This window comes from Fistularia commersonii, chromosome 29 (assembly GCF_037954325.1).
Source record: "Fistularia commersonii isolate RoL2024-O1a breed Wild chromosome 29, RoL_Fcom_v1.0, whole genome shotgun sequence".
In the NCBI taxonomy this organism is placed as follows: Eukaryota; Metazoa; Chordata; class Actinopteri; order Syngnathiformes; family Fistulariidae; genus Fistularia; species Fistularia commersonii.
This window is the reverse complement of record NC_141312.1, coordinates 6,846,459-6,861,504: the sequence shown is the minus strand read 5'-3', so window position 1 is coordinate 6,861,504 and position 15,046 is coordinate 6,846,459. Positions and strand designations below refer to the sequence as shown.

Here is a 15,046-nt window from a genome sequence, read left to right as displayed (position 1 = left end):
ACTCAAGTTTTGAATAGTTCATTCATGACTCACACATCGCCACAGGGAGTCACTTGCCCTTCTCACTGAAGATGTTTCTGCCATGAGAAGTACCAAAAGGACACATTCTGGCATTGGTTGAGAGGGTGAAAGCACTTTGTCTGGCGGCTTGCCTGACTACAGAGTAATGATATTGAAGCTTGACTCTTTACCAAGGAGAAATAGCAATGAAAATTCTGCTGTTATTGTGAGATTTTGAAAACATAAAGCAAAAACCAGAGTACATGGAATGCAATCTGCAAACACCCGACAAGGCAAAGGTGTTGGCAGTGAGATGCATGGGTAACTGGAGAAGTAACAAAAATCAATATGATCAGGTCGGTATTTTAAAATACAGTAAAATGCACTGAACATCTGGGAACACTGAAGGAACTCACTCATCTATGTATAGTGACAAGAACAACTCCAGAGTTGATCCAGAGTGGATTAGTCAATATGAAAATCAGGAACTGCTTTCACTTCCATACACGGCTGACAGTATGTATTGACCCAGGCAAAAACTATATCAGCAATGACCGCCATCATTACACAGAGGGACGGTATCACCACATCAAAAAGGACTGAACAGTGTCACCACACATCAAGGACTACCAGTACTTAAATCATTTTTTCTCAACCATCCACAACATTTGAAAATCAGATCAACCAAGACAAGGACGATTTTGACCTGGAAGGATATTACTTTATATATTTGGAGAAACAAAAGTGGAGGAGCAACAAGTGGAGGTGTTGCTGTTCATGTGGACAAAAATTGAAATTCATAAACCGAGCACTCCATATAGTTTTCCGTTCAATAGTTCTTATCCCATCCTATCATTATGTCCTATATCCTTACTGTGCAGAAGTCTGGGGCAGAAATTGTGAAACTAGGTCACACTCATTATTCATTCTTCAAAAGTGGACCGTATGATACATTCATAATGGTGGGGCATCAGGATCATCAATCAAAAATACTAAAACTCACAGATCCAGTTAGATTTCAAACTGCATTAGAATAGTAAAGACAAATAAAACCATTTGTTTCCAATTAATATTCAGAAATTATTCACTGGAGATGGAATGGGGTACAATTCAAGGGGAAATTTAAATTAAAATTATCTGAATGTGCGTACATTTGCATACAAATGTACAAAAATATTTTTTTCTCCTCCCAGATGACCCAACTTCTCACCCTACCTCTAAGGGAGAATCCGGCCACCCTGCAGAGGAAATTCCGCTTGTATCCACGATCTTGTTCTGTTGGTCACTACCCACAGCTCGTGACCATAGGTGAGGATGGGAGCGTAGATAGATCTGTAAATTGAGAGCTTCACCTTTTGGCTCAGCTCCCTCTTTACCACGACAGACCGGTACAAAGTCGACATCGGTGCTGACACCACACCGATCCACCTGTCGATCCCCTGCTCCATCCTTCCTTCACTCGTGAGCAAGACCCCAAGACATTTGAACTCCTCCACTTGGGGCAGGACCTCTTCCCGGACTCGGTTTGGGCATTCAACCCATTTCAGGTTGAGCATCATGGTCTTGGATTTGGAGGTGCTGATCCTCATCCCGGCCGCTTCACACCGAGCTGCGGACCGTTTCAGTGAGAGCTGGAGATCGTGGCCTGATGAAGCCAATAGAACCACATCATCTGCAAAAACCAGAGACTCGATCCTGTGGCCACCAAACCGGTACCCTTCGACGCCCTACCTATGCCAAGAAATTCTGTCAATAAAAGTTATGAACAGAATCGGTGAATCGGAGTCCGACTCTCAGCTGAAACGGGCCCAACTTACAACCGGCCTGTGCATGTGTTGTATAATATACTATTGTATTTAGTTATTTATTTGTTTCTATTGCAGAGGTTTTGTAAAAAGGACATTTGTTTTCATAGAAATAATTAAATGGAAAAAAGTAATTAATGGATTGGTAAGCAGGATCCTATAAATAAAAATATATAAACTATTTGTCTGTTTGTTTTTTTTACATGTTTAAAGATAAACAACAAACAAGTAAACGAAGGGTTGTGTTGAATGTAGTTTTATCTTCTGGTGAAGTGTGAAATAAGACTATCCAACAGAGGAGCTGTCTTTGTGATACATTGATTACACTACAGAGGATGCAAAATGACAATAACACATTTGGGACATGGAAATACAGTAGAAGGGGATTCAATTTTGCTTTTGACTCAAAGTCAAGACAACATGGCAGTTATTGAACGGTCGAAAACAAAAACAAAATCAACAACTTTGATTCTTTGATCAATAGTTTATAGATGTGTTCTGCCCAGGAACCTTTAGCAGCTATGGTCAAAAAGACATTTTCCTTTAGTAAGTGTGGGGATGATCTCTGTGATTTGTCTCCACTTAAGATAACACAGAAAAGAAAAGAGAAGGTATGATTGTCCTTCATGAGTCCCACAGTGGGAGTGGGGATGTTCAGTGTGTGCAGCAGCGAGGTCAGGCAGGATAGAACAAGTAGTATCAAAGACAGAGATGAAATCGGAAAGGTTCTGGGAGATTCTGCTGGGGGTGTGTGTGTGTGTGTGTGTGAATTTTGACATCACGTGAAGCAAGAGGAGCAGATGTCTGTCAACACCAACAGGGAGAATCTGCTTTGCTCAGCTTCAAAAGTTCAGCCTCCAGCTGCTCTGAGTCATCTTGGAAGCGCTCAGTGAAGGAGTGAATCAAACCTGCCGCGCTGCCCTCATATTCCACAAGTTCAACATTCTCCCCTGGAAACCAAGGAATCAGAGGGACAACAAATATGAGCTCCATAATTGCAAATGTCTTCTCGTGGTATATATACCGGTACATACATCTAAACACGTGTGTATGTACAGTTACAGTCTATGGAATCTCAACATGCATGACGCTTATTTATTTGATTACTTTGTCAAATGAGTATTTTAGCGACTGTTTCCTGTTGCTATAAAAGTCAGTTTAGGAATGAAGACTGACCTGCAACTCTGGTATTGGCCTGAACGAACATCTTGCGAGCTTCCTTTCGCAGCAGCACCGTCTCACGGAGACGCAGGAAGTTGTGAGGGCCATTTTCAGAGACAGTGGAGTAGCCATCATAGAGAGCTCTGCCTCCTTCCACATCTGCGGTCGACTTGAACACCTAGGAATGAGCAAAATCAGGTCCGCAACAGGTGAGAATTGATACCTAAAATAAATGTCTACAGTGTTTTACGAGAATAACCAAAACTATTATGGTCTGTTGGAATTGCCTGAAATATAAAAGAGTCGGAGCATAGAATTTTCTTTCCAGAAGGGAAAGGGGAGAGCCGATGTGCTCAGTGCTGCACAGCACCCGTGTTCTTTAAGTGTAAATCAGTTTGGAGACATCAGACACCTGCCCTCAGCAGCAATATAAATGTTTTTCAACATATGTAAGATAACATTTACAATTTTGGAAATGCAATCCATAATGCCAAAGGATTATATATCTTTCTGAGATTTTTTTTTTTTTTTCAAATCAAATCCATTTTGTTCTTTTTTGATACTTACTATGAAGGTTCATTTCAAGGTTATTGGATTTTGAAAATGTTTTACAGTTGTACAAACAATTCAGTATGTTAAAGATTATATATAATTTGTATATTTTCTTACTGTATAAAGAAAGTATACAGTATGTACCTGCAGTTTACAAAGGAATCTGTGAATGGCCTTCTGGCCGACAGTTTGGATCTTGCTTCGGTCTACTGTGATTCTGGCATCAGGCTTGCCGTCACGTCCGGTCTCTTCTTCCAGGCCGACCAGACCCTCCCCTGCCTCCAGCAGCACGCGAAGGATCACAAAACGAGCCTGCATGTGAGCCTGAGATAGACAGAGAGATAAATACATGAGGACAGGAATTGTATTATGCTTTACATGTACACTCGCTTTCATGTAAACAACTCGACAGGGTGACAAAGTGCAACTGTGAAGCTAAGATGTGTTGGCTGAACACTCTGCACACAACACTTTGTATCTCCATATTTCTATTTGAACCATAGCTATGTTTCATCACTGCATGTTACGACGCAGTCCAAATAAAGAGAAAGCGACCGCTTCTCTGAGAGCCAATGCTGTGGCCATGACACATTACCTGTCTCCAGCTCTTGGTTTCTGGTGTGTAGAACTCCAGGCCCAATAGGCCAGCTCGGACCATGCTGAGCCAGTTCACATACACCACCTCCTCAGCATCCTGTCCCTCGTGTCCAAAAATACTGAAACACAAGCACACCGACCGCTGTGTCCAGTTGAGTACATAAAGCACAGGGGACTATAAACTAAACCTTTTATCCATTTTCAATTTGAAGCGATTCCAGGACACTGCACTTCTACCATTTAAGTAAACAAATTATTTTCAATTAAAAAGAAAAAAAAAATCAGACTTAAACAAGGTCATTTTTGTTTGATTCCTCTCAGGAGATAAAATTATGACTTCCAATCCATTTAATTGTTGCTCAGTTGATTTTACCACCTTCTTAATTGAACCTGGAATGGTTCTTTTTACCCAAGTTGTTTCACGATTGCTTATATCAATCTAAAAAGTGTGCTGTTATTGTTGAACATCATGATAATTTTAATATGAAGAAAATTACACAATGCTCTAAGGTGACAGAAGAATATGGCAAGACAAATGTTTTCCTTTGAAGCACTGTATGAGATGACGTTAATGGAACACAGCGAATGTTAAAACAGGAGTTCCTCTATGTAGAAAACACAAGGGTTAAACAAATAATGTTTCTGAAACTTTAAAACACAATAGCGTTGGAGAGCAATATGTGACCCACCGAAGTACTTCCTTGCTGAGACAAAGATTCAGTCCAACACACTCGGCGCGGCATTCTTCATATGAGGAGGCGATCGTGGTGAACTTACTGTCCCACGTCTCATTGGCCTTGTACCAACTGGACACCTAGAAGACACATTCATGCCATAAATAGAGTGTTTTCTTCACCAATCGAACACGCCGTTAAAAGGTCACCATCAATTCAGGACCCTGAGAGCAACACTTTGCACAGGCTCACCAGCTCGCCAGTTTCTGGGTTGGTCACTTTGCTTTGGTCAAAATTAAACTTGCCGTTTTCGTCCTGTGGTTAAGATGACAGATGGAAACATGCATACATTGTTATTAAAATAAGTGTGTAATGAGGACCTATCAGCAACATTTAAAAATCCCTTAAAGTAATTTTCAACCTAAATGTCTATGAGAACAGCGGGATGTTTCACTGACCTGGATGAACAGCTTGCCGCTGCCGTGGCCCAACAGTTCATGGAGTCCAACCTGCACCTCAAACGATGGGCCCTTCCACTTGATGAATGAATCCTTGAACAAAAACACACAAAACAATTAATGGCAGCCTGTCAAAAGGGAGGACAAAAATGCTATGGAGGACCTGCACAACTCACTTTGTCCTCTTCCTTCAGGAAAGTAAGTTTGTCTTTTTGTGTCGCATAAGCTACAGCCAGCACATTTCCCAGAGACACATTCTTAAAGCCCTCTGACTGCCTGATGTCATCATCTGCAAAAACAGCACTCATATTGTAATCCAATGTAATACAGCCAAGTAGACAACCCACAGCAAATCAACTGGATTGTGCTTTTGATATCCACAGATTAGGCCACATACAATTGGGGATGTTGATGCCAGCTGGAATTCCACTCCCAGCAAAGGTGAGGACATCTAGGGATGTGAAGTCCGGTTTGAGGAAAATGTCCTTCTCAAACTCATTTGGCCAAGGAAGCTCTGGAAGCAGGACCTCTGCTGAGTTCACCAGCTTGGCAAAACGCTCGCTCATTGCTTTGTTCACCACTGCCACAAAACCTGGGGATGACACCATGCAATACGTGACTGGCATTGAGAAGATATAACACTAACAAGTAACTAACAAGCAGTAACATAATACCATGAATGGCAGAGGAAAGCACTGATTACAGTCTCAAAATATGTAGTGTTCACTGATATGTGTAATAAAGAAGTAAAGTGAAATGTGGAAGCAGGAAGATGAATTTGAGAGAGTAATATGCTTGGGTGGCAGCTGGATGATTTGTACACATGAGCGCAGCCGAATAGCGCACAACCAATCCATGCACAACTGACAGTCTCAGACAAGTGGCACTACTTTTGTTGGAGTGGGACATGCAGTCCATTCTTGCAACTTCTTTCGAAATAAATACATAAACCTGTAAGAGGCAAATGAAAACATTTTAATTTTACCTTCGAATTCCCCTCTGGAGCCAAAGGGGTCCCTGTAGCTTTCAATGAAACCTATATAACTAAGGAATGGAGAAATGTTGGTGTTAGTTACAAACAATACAACAGTACCAACCACTCAGTTTCACATGAGAACATGTTGATATGGGTCAAAGTCTTGAAATGATGATTTATTAGAACAAAGTCAAGATGCAAATGTGATGGGATATTACATGTGTGGAATAACCTGATCTGGTAAGTCATGAATACTTTGGTTTTAGACATAACATTGTTTAGATCGCCTTATAATGTGTTAATCTTGGCTTTTACGAAGGGATTCTGCCATAAGAATGACCTCAACATTATGACTGAGTTACCTTTCAACTACTGGTCCCTTGTCTTTAATCCAATAACGTGAGCCCTCTTTATGGGCTTCAATTGAGCCAAAGGTGAAGCTGCGCGTGTACTCCTCCAGCATCTTCCCCTGGTTCTCATTAGCAGCATAGGCCTGCGTAAAATAGAGGCATTTCAAGACATTTATTCGGGATAAAGAGATTTGTTCAAGGCTCAGAGAGTATACAGGTTTTCAGTAGTCTTTGTGATATTTTAATGAAAACCAGAACCTTCACACTACTTTGTGTTTGATCATGTACTGCTTTCAAGCTGCTGCAGGAACACAGACTGGCTCACATGCTCTGCTGTCAGCCTGGTTTTCTCACCTTGGCCTTTTGGAGGTAATAGCAGACTTTCTCCATTAGAGGGGCATAGTCTCCTCTTTTCACCGTGAATTCTTTGTCATCAAAGTGGAAGCAGCCACAGTGTGATTCACATTCCCCGTCTGCAGCACAGTCTGGAGAGCAGCAGTGCACTTTAATTGACGACATCATGGGTAATAAAAAAAACAAAACAGCATAAAATCTGTCTTCACATCTATTTACAGTAAACTACGATGTGTGATTCCAAAAGGCGTAAATTATGACCATGTGATGCAAAACAGTTGTTAATTTGGTATTAATTTAAAAAATGTTTTGATGCATATGCTTACCTTTTTGAACTGCTGAGGCTAAGCGCACCTCATAGCAGGTTTTGTCTCCAATGTTGCGCTTAAACAGGCGGGTGTTGTAAGCAGACATTTTCTGGAAAGTAAAATGAGCACAGCTGAGAACGAGGAGACTCAGATGGAAGCAGATGAATGTAAAAAAAAAAGATATGAGTATAGCCATCAAACTGGAATGGGCTTACTTTGGAGTCGAGAAACTTCTGGGCCAGCTCTGCATCCTCAAGACAGCAGTTTCCTGAGAAGTAGGTAGTAATTCCCTAAAGAAAAGTAAAGTCAAAACATGTCATAAGCAATGCAATGGAGGATCTCATTTGATGAGACAGGTTTGATGGCTTGTGACTTCCTCAAAGACACATTGGTGTAGTAGGCAGCTAATATGAAGAAAGTTTGCAAGCTCCCACCTTGTCACCTAAACCAAGCTGTTTCTGCCTCTCATCCAGGGAGTAGAGGGGACACGAGCAGCTGTCCCAAAGAGCCTCCATCTCAGCGGGCTGCTCCTGAAACGCCTGGCTGGCCCAAACCAGAGCTTTAAACTTGTCCTAAATCATGTAAGATGAAGATGTTCACACCTTTTAATAGTGGGGGATTTGTCGTAAACAGATATACTTGGATAACTTCCATTTTGGTGAATCTTTATTCATTCTAATTTTGTTATTCTACATATAAAACATTTTTCTGTTATTCATAAAATGAAGGCAAGAACAGGTTAATAATGCATGTGAAAATGGATTTGTAATTCGTGAAACGGGCAGTCTTCTTACCTTTGGTAGATTTGGGATAAACTTTGTGTCTCCAAAAGACTTGTAGTTTCCCATGTTGGCATATAGACCGGCAGTATATACCAAGAAAGCCTATATGACACACACACACACGCACGCACGCACGCACGCACGTGCGCACGCGCGCGTGCATGCACGCACACAGGCACACACACAAGCACACAAACAAGCACACTCACGCGCATACACACACGCACACACACACGCACAGCAAAGAATATGTTCAGCTTATGGGTGTGTGTGTGCACAAAAGGTTGGGGCACAAACAGCATTCAAAAGCAGATTAAGTATGATTTCACCTACCTGATACTCCTCAGAGTCCAGTCCAGCTGCTTTGGCAACTTGCTCCAGCTGTGCAGGCGTCTGCTTCCTGAAGATCCTCTGCAGCAAGACAAAGATGTTTGCTGACTCTGGTGATGTCTGCAGCAGTACTGCAAGACCTCCGTACCTAAGGGACGCAAGTTGACATTGATCGGCAGGGTTTTACGACTTAAATCAAGCCTCTCTAAGAGTGTATTTCCAATAATTATCCTGGATTTTAGGTGAAATGAGAGATGAGATGAGAACAACTTTATTAATCCCGAAGGAAATTGTTGTGCCAGAGTTTCAAGTAAAAACATAACAGTAATAGACAATAGTGGAAAGGAGGAAGAATAAGAAATATAATGAAATATAAATTGTCTTAGCTGTTAGCAGTAACTACAAAGATTGAAGATTCCCTGCGGCTGAGGGAAGAGGAATTAAAAAGTCTGATAGCCTCAGGTAGGAAAGACCTCCTGTGGCGTTCAGTGGAGCTCTTTGGTGGTATCAGTTGGCGTTCAGTGGAGCTCTTTGGTGGTATCAGAAATTGTATCAGAGAAAAAACAAAAATTGTTCAAGGAAATTTCCTCTCAATAAACAATCTGAGACCAAATCAGCTGCAACGTTTCAACAAGCATTTAGTTTAACCTTCAACATCTTGGCATGGCTCATGATCTTTACCGCTCCTTATAGAAGGTACATACCAGGCAGCCCGTGACAGGTAGTGGGCGTACATCTTCTCTTTAGGTGTGAGCAAACGGAAGGCTTCACCACAGTCCAGTGCAGAGATGCCAATGTCATTAGGCAGGTAGTACTGTGAGTCCACCATCTTTACTATGAAAGTTTAGCCCTACGGGTAAGAAATTGAATTAACAGAGTAAAGCAAAGAGAATCAGTGAATTAATAAAGATGAGTGATGTTAATAAGAAACCCAGGTAACAGAAAAAAATTAACTACTACTTAAATAAAGTTTAATTGTCGTGCAGTATATGTACACCTGTGTCAGTTACAAATGAAAAAGGAAAATAGTTTATGCACTCGGAAAATTCTCTGAACAGAGGAGGCAGTCTTAGACTTAATCTTACAACTAAATTAATCTCTGTACAGCCCTAATGACTGGCCAATCTATCAGCCTGATAACATTCAGTCTTACAGTCGTTGAAAGGCAACTTTCAGGCACGATCAGGAGAAACTGAAACTGTTCAGTTCAATGTATGATGAAACGTTAGCTCCTAGCGGGCATGCTAAGCCGGCGACGGATGACTGAATGGAGCATTTTGAAATTTTCTCGCGGCTTCAGTAAGGATTCACTGAAATTGAGCATATGAACCCAATATGAGGTCATACACAGTTCCTTCATTGCCAATGGTTGTAAAGGCGAACGTCAACTTACCGGCTTAACACCTGAAAATAGTCAACAACTCGGGTGACCGGCGAACGTCAAATTGCAGTCTCACCTCACGCTGAACACTTCCGGCATACGCACTCGAAACCCGCCCCTCAGCCAATCAGAGATCAGATATCCTGGCCCAATAGAAAAACCGACCAATCGTGAACCTCAATGGCAGACGGTCCAGACACATCTCCTCGGGATGAAGAGAAAAATTTGAAATGCAAAACTTTTGTTTCTCTTACACGAAACATGACGATGGCGATATTGAGATCTGATGCTCCTCGGGGCGCAGGAGGAGACGAGGTGGCCGAGTGGTTAAGGCGATGGACTGCTAATCCATTGTGCTCTGCACGCGTGGGTTCGAATCCCATCCTCGTCGGTGTCCTTTTCATTAGAGACTCAATAGATGAGACACACATCTATAAATTGACCTTCCCATCATCCCTTAATTAAACCAACTGATATGTGCACCACACACTAGTCTTACAACCACAACTCATTTGTTAGTTTATTGGTTTTATTGAATTTTTAAAAATATGACGCAAGAGTGAATTATTTACAAATGGCGTACAACAGAAAGTACTGGGTTTGGGTTGATGAGTGGCAGAGCTAGGCAGGAAAAAAAATCAAATACTTTTAGAAACCACTAAAGCACCACAGGGAAAATTGTTAGCACAAAAATGTCTGCGCAATGCTATTTCTTTAAGAGTTCATGCTCCGGTTTTGCTGTTCCTTCTGTCGGGAGGCGTTGTGGGGAGTATCCAGCGATAACAGTCCGCAAAGCTCAGGGTCTTGTCAACTGCACAGCTAGTGCAGTAGACGATCCCGAGAGCCAACATCACCACGAGGAACACACACAGAGGCACCAGAAGGGCCACCAGCAGCCAGCTCTTGTCATGTTTCCGTTTACCGGCTCCCGCCTCCGCTGCGGTGCCGTCATCCTCGGCTCCACCTGAAGATCCGTCTCCTGTTCCAGCCGCTGACCCGTTGGCCGCATCAGTTTCCCGCGTTTCAGGATCGGCCTCGTGATCGATCTCGTTACCCGTGCTTTCGTTTTTGGTCGGGGACGGCGCGGTCTGATATCGCCTGGGTAACTGGACATCCCATTGGTTGAGGTGATTATCTGAGCCGTCGCCTTTGCCCGGGCCATAGGCTTCAGGGGCTTCTGTAATCCAGTCCGTGTTAAAGTTGGTGTCATGCTCATAGTTTGGTTGAGGGGTGAATGAGCCGGACCAGGGTTTATCATGGTCGGGGTCCAAGTCAGGTATGTGGTCACTGAGGTCGGGAGTCAGGGTGGAATACTCTTCATCGTCATGCGACGGCTGGCAGGTGAGCCCATCGGTTTGCAGGTCGTAGCCGTTGTCACAGTAACACTGGTAACCCCCCCTGTAGTTGAGACACTGCTGCTGGCAGGGCGACTCCCCCACACACTCGTCGACATCCACGCACTCGCCACCGGAGCCCGGCTCGTACCCGTGGTTGCAAAGACATCTGAAAGACCCCACTGTGTTTTCACAGATACCCTCACAGCTGCCCTCGTCTAGGCATTCATCAATGTCCACGCACTCCCCTTCATTATCCGGCTGGTACCCCGGATGGCACGTACAGTGGAAGGTGCCCGGGATGTTGACGCAGACTTGCGGACACGGTTGCTGTTGACATTCGTCCACGTCGGAACATTTGCGGCCGTCTCGGCTCATTTGGTAGCCGGGCGGACAAGTGCAGCGGATTCCCCGAGTGGTCTCCACGCAGTCGTACTCGCAGCCCATCTCCACGCAGACGTTTTTGACCTCGGGCTGATTGGGGGGGCCGGCGGAGTCGGAGGACAGCTCAGGACGTTCTGTTTGGCTCAGGGGGTCGGGCTTGCACATGTATCCGTCCTCGCCAAGCGTAAATCCCTCCGCGCAGTAGCAGTAGTAGTCAGTGTCCGTGCTCTGACAGAACTGCTCACATCTGTGGTTCCCGCTGCACCAGTCCTGGCTCTGTGTATCCGCGTTGGCCGAGCATAGCGGTCCGTCTCTGGACCAGCCCACCGTCTGGTCATCTCTCTCCATGCAGATGACCGTCTGCTCGGCGGAGTTCTCAAGTTCTGAGCCATACCCCGGGCATCTTACAACGGCTACAGATCCATAGGGCACGTGAGTCAGCTGGGTGCTCACGAGGTGAAATGGGGTTGTATAAATGGGGGGGCCTCCACCTTCATCCTTCAGTGGCGGGCAGATGCCTTTAAAATTGTATTGGCACACGTATCCGTCTAAAGCCAGCCCGCAGGAGCCATCGATCCACTTGAAATTGTTGCCCTCTTGCGTGCTCAAAGAAGTGTGCACAGTCATGGCCACGCACCGGGGGGCCGCGCAAGACCCGGGGAAGTCCTCTCGGAGCCAGTTGGTGAACTGGCCATCCTGGTCTCCTGTTGAAAGGCAAAGAAAGAAAGAAAGAAAGAGGGAGAAAAGAAGGACAAGATAAATGAAAAGCGCAATGGTCTTGTTGTTGCTTCGAGTTCTAATCCGAAATAGCATTTTACATGCCGATTGCAATGCTTTTCAATATAAATTTAAACTTGTTATGTTATCATCACCGATCATTCTGATGCCAAAAGTTCTCGAGAACATAAATATGAAACGGTATGTATGGAAATCAGCCTCGTGGACACCTTTCTTTCTCCGGGCGGCCACTAGTAGTCGCCAAAGTCTGTTTTTTGAAGAAAAACAATTCTGCTGTCTCTTTTGTTACTTCCCTCAGCAAAAGTTCAGTCATTTGTAGCAATAAAATTAGCAGTTTATGATCATCAAAATGATGACATCCATTTGAAAGCTGTTTATGTGTAACACCCTAAACTAGGCTATTTCTATTACATTGATATATGTGGGTTGTAATTACATGGTATAATTTTATAGTTTGGTGTTCTTTTGGGATATTCTGGCTGACAATAACCAAAATATTTTTCTCCTCAGTAAATTCCATCCTCTCCACAACAAACTGAATTCATTGTTTGTCTGATTATTTTAACAGAAACAGCCTTAAGTTGTTTTAGAAACCATGACTTTATACTGATATTTTTGTTTGTTTAAATGTAAAATCAGAATGGCAGGAATTACAACTGAAACATAACCTTTTTTTTTTTCTAATCTTTTACTTCTAGTTTGCCAGAATACAATAAATTGTTGTGATACGGCCGAGCCAGATTCTCGGTGGATAAAATCCACCTGGTTTTGAGTAGGTTAGATCTGTGTAATGACTTAACCAGACTTTGAATAGTAGCAAAGTAGAAAAGGGGTTTGAACTTCCCTTGACATGCCGGCCCTGTCTCGTTGAAACAAAAGGAGTCACTGTAATAACCATCAAGTCTGTGCAGTCTCTGGAGACTGAAACCCGAATGAAAGTCAGACGGCGTTGTGGAGCAGCACGGCGTTTGTACCATAATCCGATCATGCCAGTGTGGCTCCTCCCGTGCCTGTGCAGGTTTTATGTTTCTACTTATTAAACACATTTTGATCAAATACCCCTGGAATGTCAGTGAGGAGCTAGGTATTTTCAATATGGCTTGCGAGTTGAAACAGATGAACAGAACGGACCGATTGACACTGATTTGATCAAATTCAGCATTGAGACTAAAATGTCCCGCAATTGTAATCTGTCACTGTATTTTATGCTAAAACTAACCGAAAAAGACAGTTAATTTAGAAGTTCACCGAAGAAATGCCTGATGGTATCAGTGTTGGGGGTCTTTTTTTTCTCTTTGTTCATCATGGATGACATAATGATGTTTAATTTTACGACTAGCCAAGGGTCAAATGTGAGGATGCGAGCAATTGCCTGTGACCCAGACGAATCCTCGGAGCGGTCTGCTGGACGAACACTGGCGCGGCATCCTGTGCAGCCCGATCCAGATTCGGAGCCGTTGTCTGCCCCCCTGTGCCTCAATGGCCCACAGCAGATCATGGACCACACCCGCCGCCTCACTGTTATACATGGTTGCCAGGGTGCCACCTCGCTCCCGGCAGCTCCGCCCAGCTTCCCTGAAGGTTCTCTTCTGGAGGAAGACAGCATAGCAACCCTCCTCATGGCAAACTGCATCTTTGTCTGAAATGTGGGGACTGACTGACTTCTCCCCCTCTGTGTCTGACAGTCTCTGGCCTTGACTTCCAGGAGCCAGAAACACCATCAGCATCCACACAACACACAGAAAACTCATGCTGCATTTGCTTCTGACCCTGAGGGCTTTCATTGTCCACCAAGACATCAGATTCAGACTAGTCCAATGCTCAAACCCACCTGTCCACATTCAATTTCGAAAACAAAAAAAAACAATTTTAGACCCCCACTGTCTAGATAAACTCTTCCCGTTTGACCTGAATTCACTTAGTTCGGCTACTTAGTAAGCAAACTTGTCCGCCCTGTTTTAAATAAATAACCTCGCATTTGTCTAGATTTTCAAAAGCGTGTCATCCCGAAACTAATCCTGAAGTGGCGAATCACAACTCCATTCATCGGCAAGGTGTCACTGTCAGACGCCCAACAAACCCAGTGACCACCACAGTCCAGTGGAGTCCCTTATAAAGTCCAGATGTGTCCAAAGTCCAATGATAAAGTGCACCAATGCTCCTGTAAAGACCAGAAGTAAGTATTGTTGAAATGAGCAATCTGCAATTTTTAGCTGAGTCCAAAAGGGTTGAATAGATTCCGTAAAATGAATGTTGGGAATTACAGTGGTGGTAAGTCTCTCCTTTATCTCATCTCGCCTCTGCAAAGCTGGGTTTCCAACTGAGAGAGGGAGAGCGAAAGAGAGAGAGAGAGCGACAGAGAGAGAGAGAGTAAGATGGGGAAGGGTTGGATGGGAGTGGGGGGATGCTACGTAGAGGAAAAAGAATAGTGTGTTTTTGGAAGAGGGGGCTGGTTAAAATGTGTGAGTGTATAAGGGAAAGCTGGAGAGGCTGACGGGCGAGGGAGTGTGCGAGGGTGAGGGGTGTGTGTGGGGGTGGGTGAGTGCGAGGGGGGGGTGCAGAACCAAAATCCCTCAGAGAGTTATGAAAACCATACGGCACCATTCTGTCCTCCATCTTGCCTATGGCTCTGGACACACACACACACACACACATACACAGGCTTCAAATAGCTGCACAGCATCCACAGGAGTGGAAAGTGTTTGTCAGCTCTGTGCGATGCAAAGATTTCAGCTGATCTTATTCTATCTTTTTGTCCTCCACCTTCTATCTTCCTGCTCTTCTTTCCTCACCCCACCCCGTTATTATCCAACTATCCTTTGTTTGCATTTTAAACTGCAAATATACAGATGTTTTTTTTTT

At 43.7% G+C, this 15,046-nt stretch overlaps 2 protein-coding genes and 1 non-coding gene across 3 annotated transcripts; 1 reads left to right on the top strand and 2 right to left on the bottom strand.

Moving 5' to 3' along the window:
• Positions 1 to 2,045: 2,045 nt before the first annotated feature.
• Positions 2,046 to 9,841, bottom strand: LOC147216864 (dipeptidyl peptidase 3-like). Its single transcript, XM_086177498.1, has 19 exons — positions 9,741 to 9,841; positions 9,052 to 9,197; positions 8,351 to 8,495; positions 8,030 to 8,119; positions 7,670 to 7,807; positions 7,451 to 7,525; positions 7,254 to 7,344; positions 6,928 to 7,058; positions 6,586 to 6,716; positions 6,233 to 6,291; positions 5,645 to 5,839; positions 5,424 to 5,536; positions 5,248 to 5,340; positions 5,042 to 5,104; positions 4,805 to 4,929; positions 4,114 to 4,234; positions 3,663 to 3,842; positions 2,982 to 3,144; positions 2,046 to 2,755 (listed from the first exon to the last, which is right to left on the bottom strand). The coding sequence occupies exons 2-19, from the start codon at positions 9,174 to 9,176 to the stop codon at positions 2,613 to 2,615; spliced, it is 2,181 nt and encodes a 726-aa protein (XP_086033624.1). The 5' UTR covers positions 9,177 to 9,197; positions 9,741 to 9,841; the 3' UTR covers positions 2,046 to 2,612.
• A 196-nt stretch (positions 9,842 to 10,037) lies between these two features.
• trnas-gcu (transfer RNA serine (anticodon GCU)) lies at positions 10,038 to 10,119 on the top strand. Its single transcript has one exon. It is a non-coding gene; the product is annotated as a tRNA-Ser (tRNA).
• A 102-nt stretch (positions 10,120 to 10,221) lies between these two features.
• LOC147216862 (uncharacterized) lies at positions 10,222 to 14,501 on the bottom strand. The gene is made up of 2 exons (XM_086177349.1): positions 13,557 to 14,501; positions 10,222 to 12,150 (listed from the first exon to the last, which is right to left on the bottom strand). Exons 1-2 carry the CDS (start codon positions 14,023 to 14,025, stop codon positions 10,451 to 10,453), a joined length of 2,169 nt encoding a protein of 722 aa, XP_086033475.1. The 5' UTR covers positions 14,026 to 14,501; the 3' UTR covers positions 10,222 to 10,450.
• Positions 14,502 to 15,046: the final 545 nt, after the last annotated feature.

Excerpts from the sequence above, each read along its gene's own strand:
- LOC147216862 (XM_086177349.1), bottom strand. The coding sequence starts at position 14,025 with ATGTGGACAGGTGGGTTTGAGCATTGGACTAGTCTGAATCTGATGTCT. Across the intron at positions 12,151-13,556 it reads AGGATTCGTCTGGGTCACAG|GAGACCAGGATGGCCAGTTC; the intron begins GCAATTGCTCGC and ends GCCTTTCAACAG.
- LOC147216864 (XM_086177498.1), bottom strand. The coding sequence starts at position 9,176 with ATGGTGGACTCACAGTACTACCTGCCTAATGACATTGGCATCTCTGCA. Across the intron at positions 8,120-8,350 it reads TGGACTCTGAGGAGTATCAG|GCTTTCTTGGTATATACTGC; the intron begins GTAGGTGAAATC and ends TGTGTCATATAG. Across the intron at positions 7,808-8,029 it reads TTATCCCAAATCTACCAAAG|GACAAGTTTAAAGCTCTGGT; the intron begins GTAAGAAGACTG and ends TACATGATTTAG.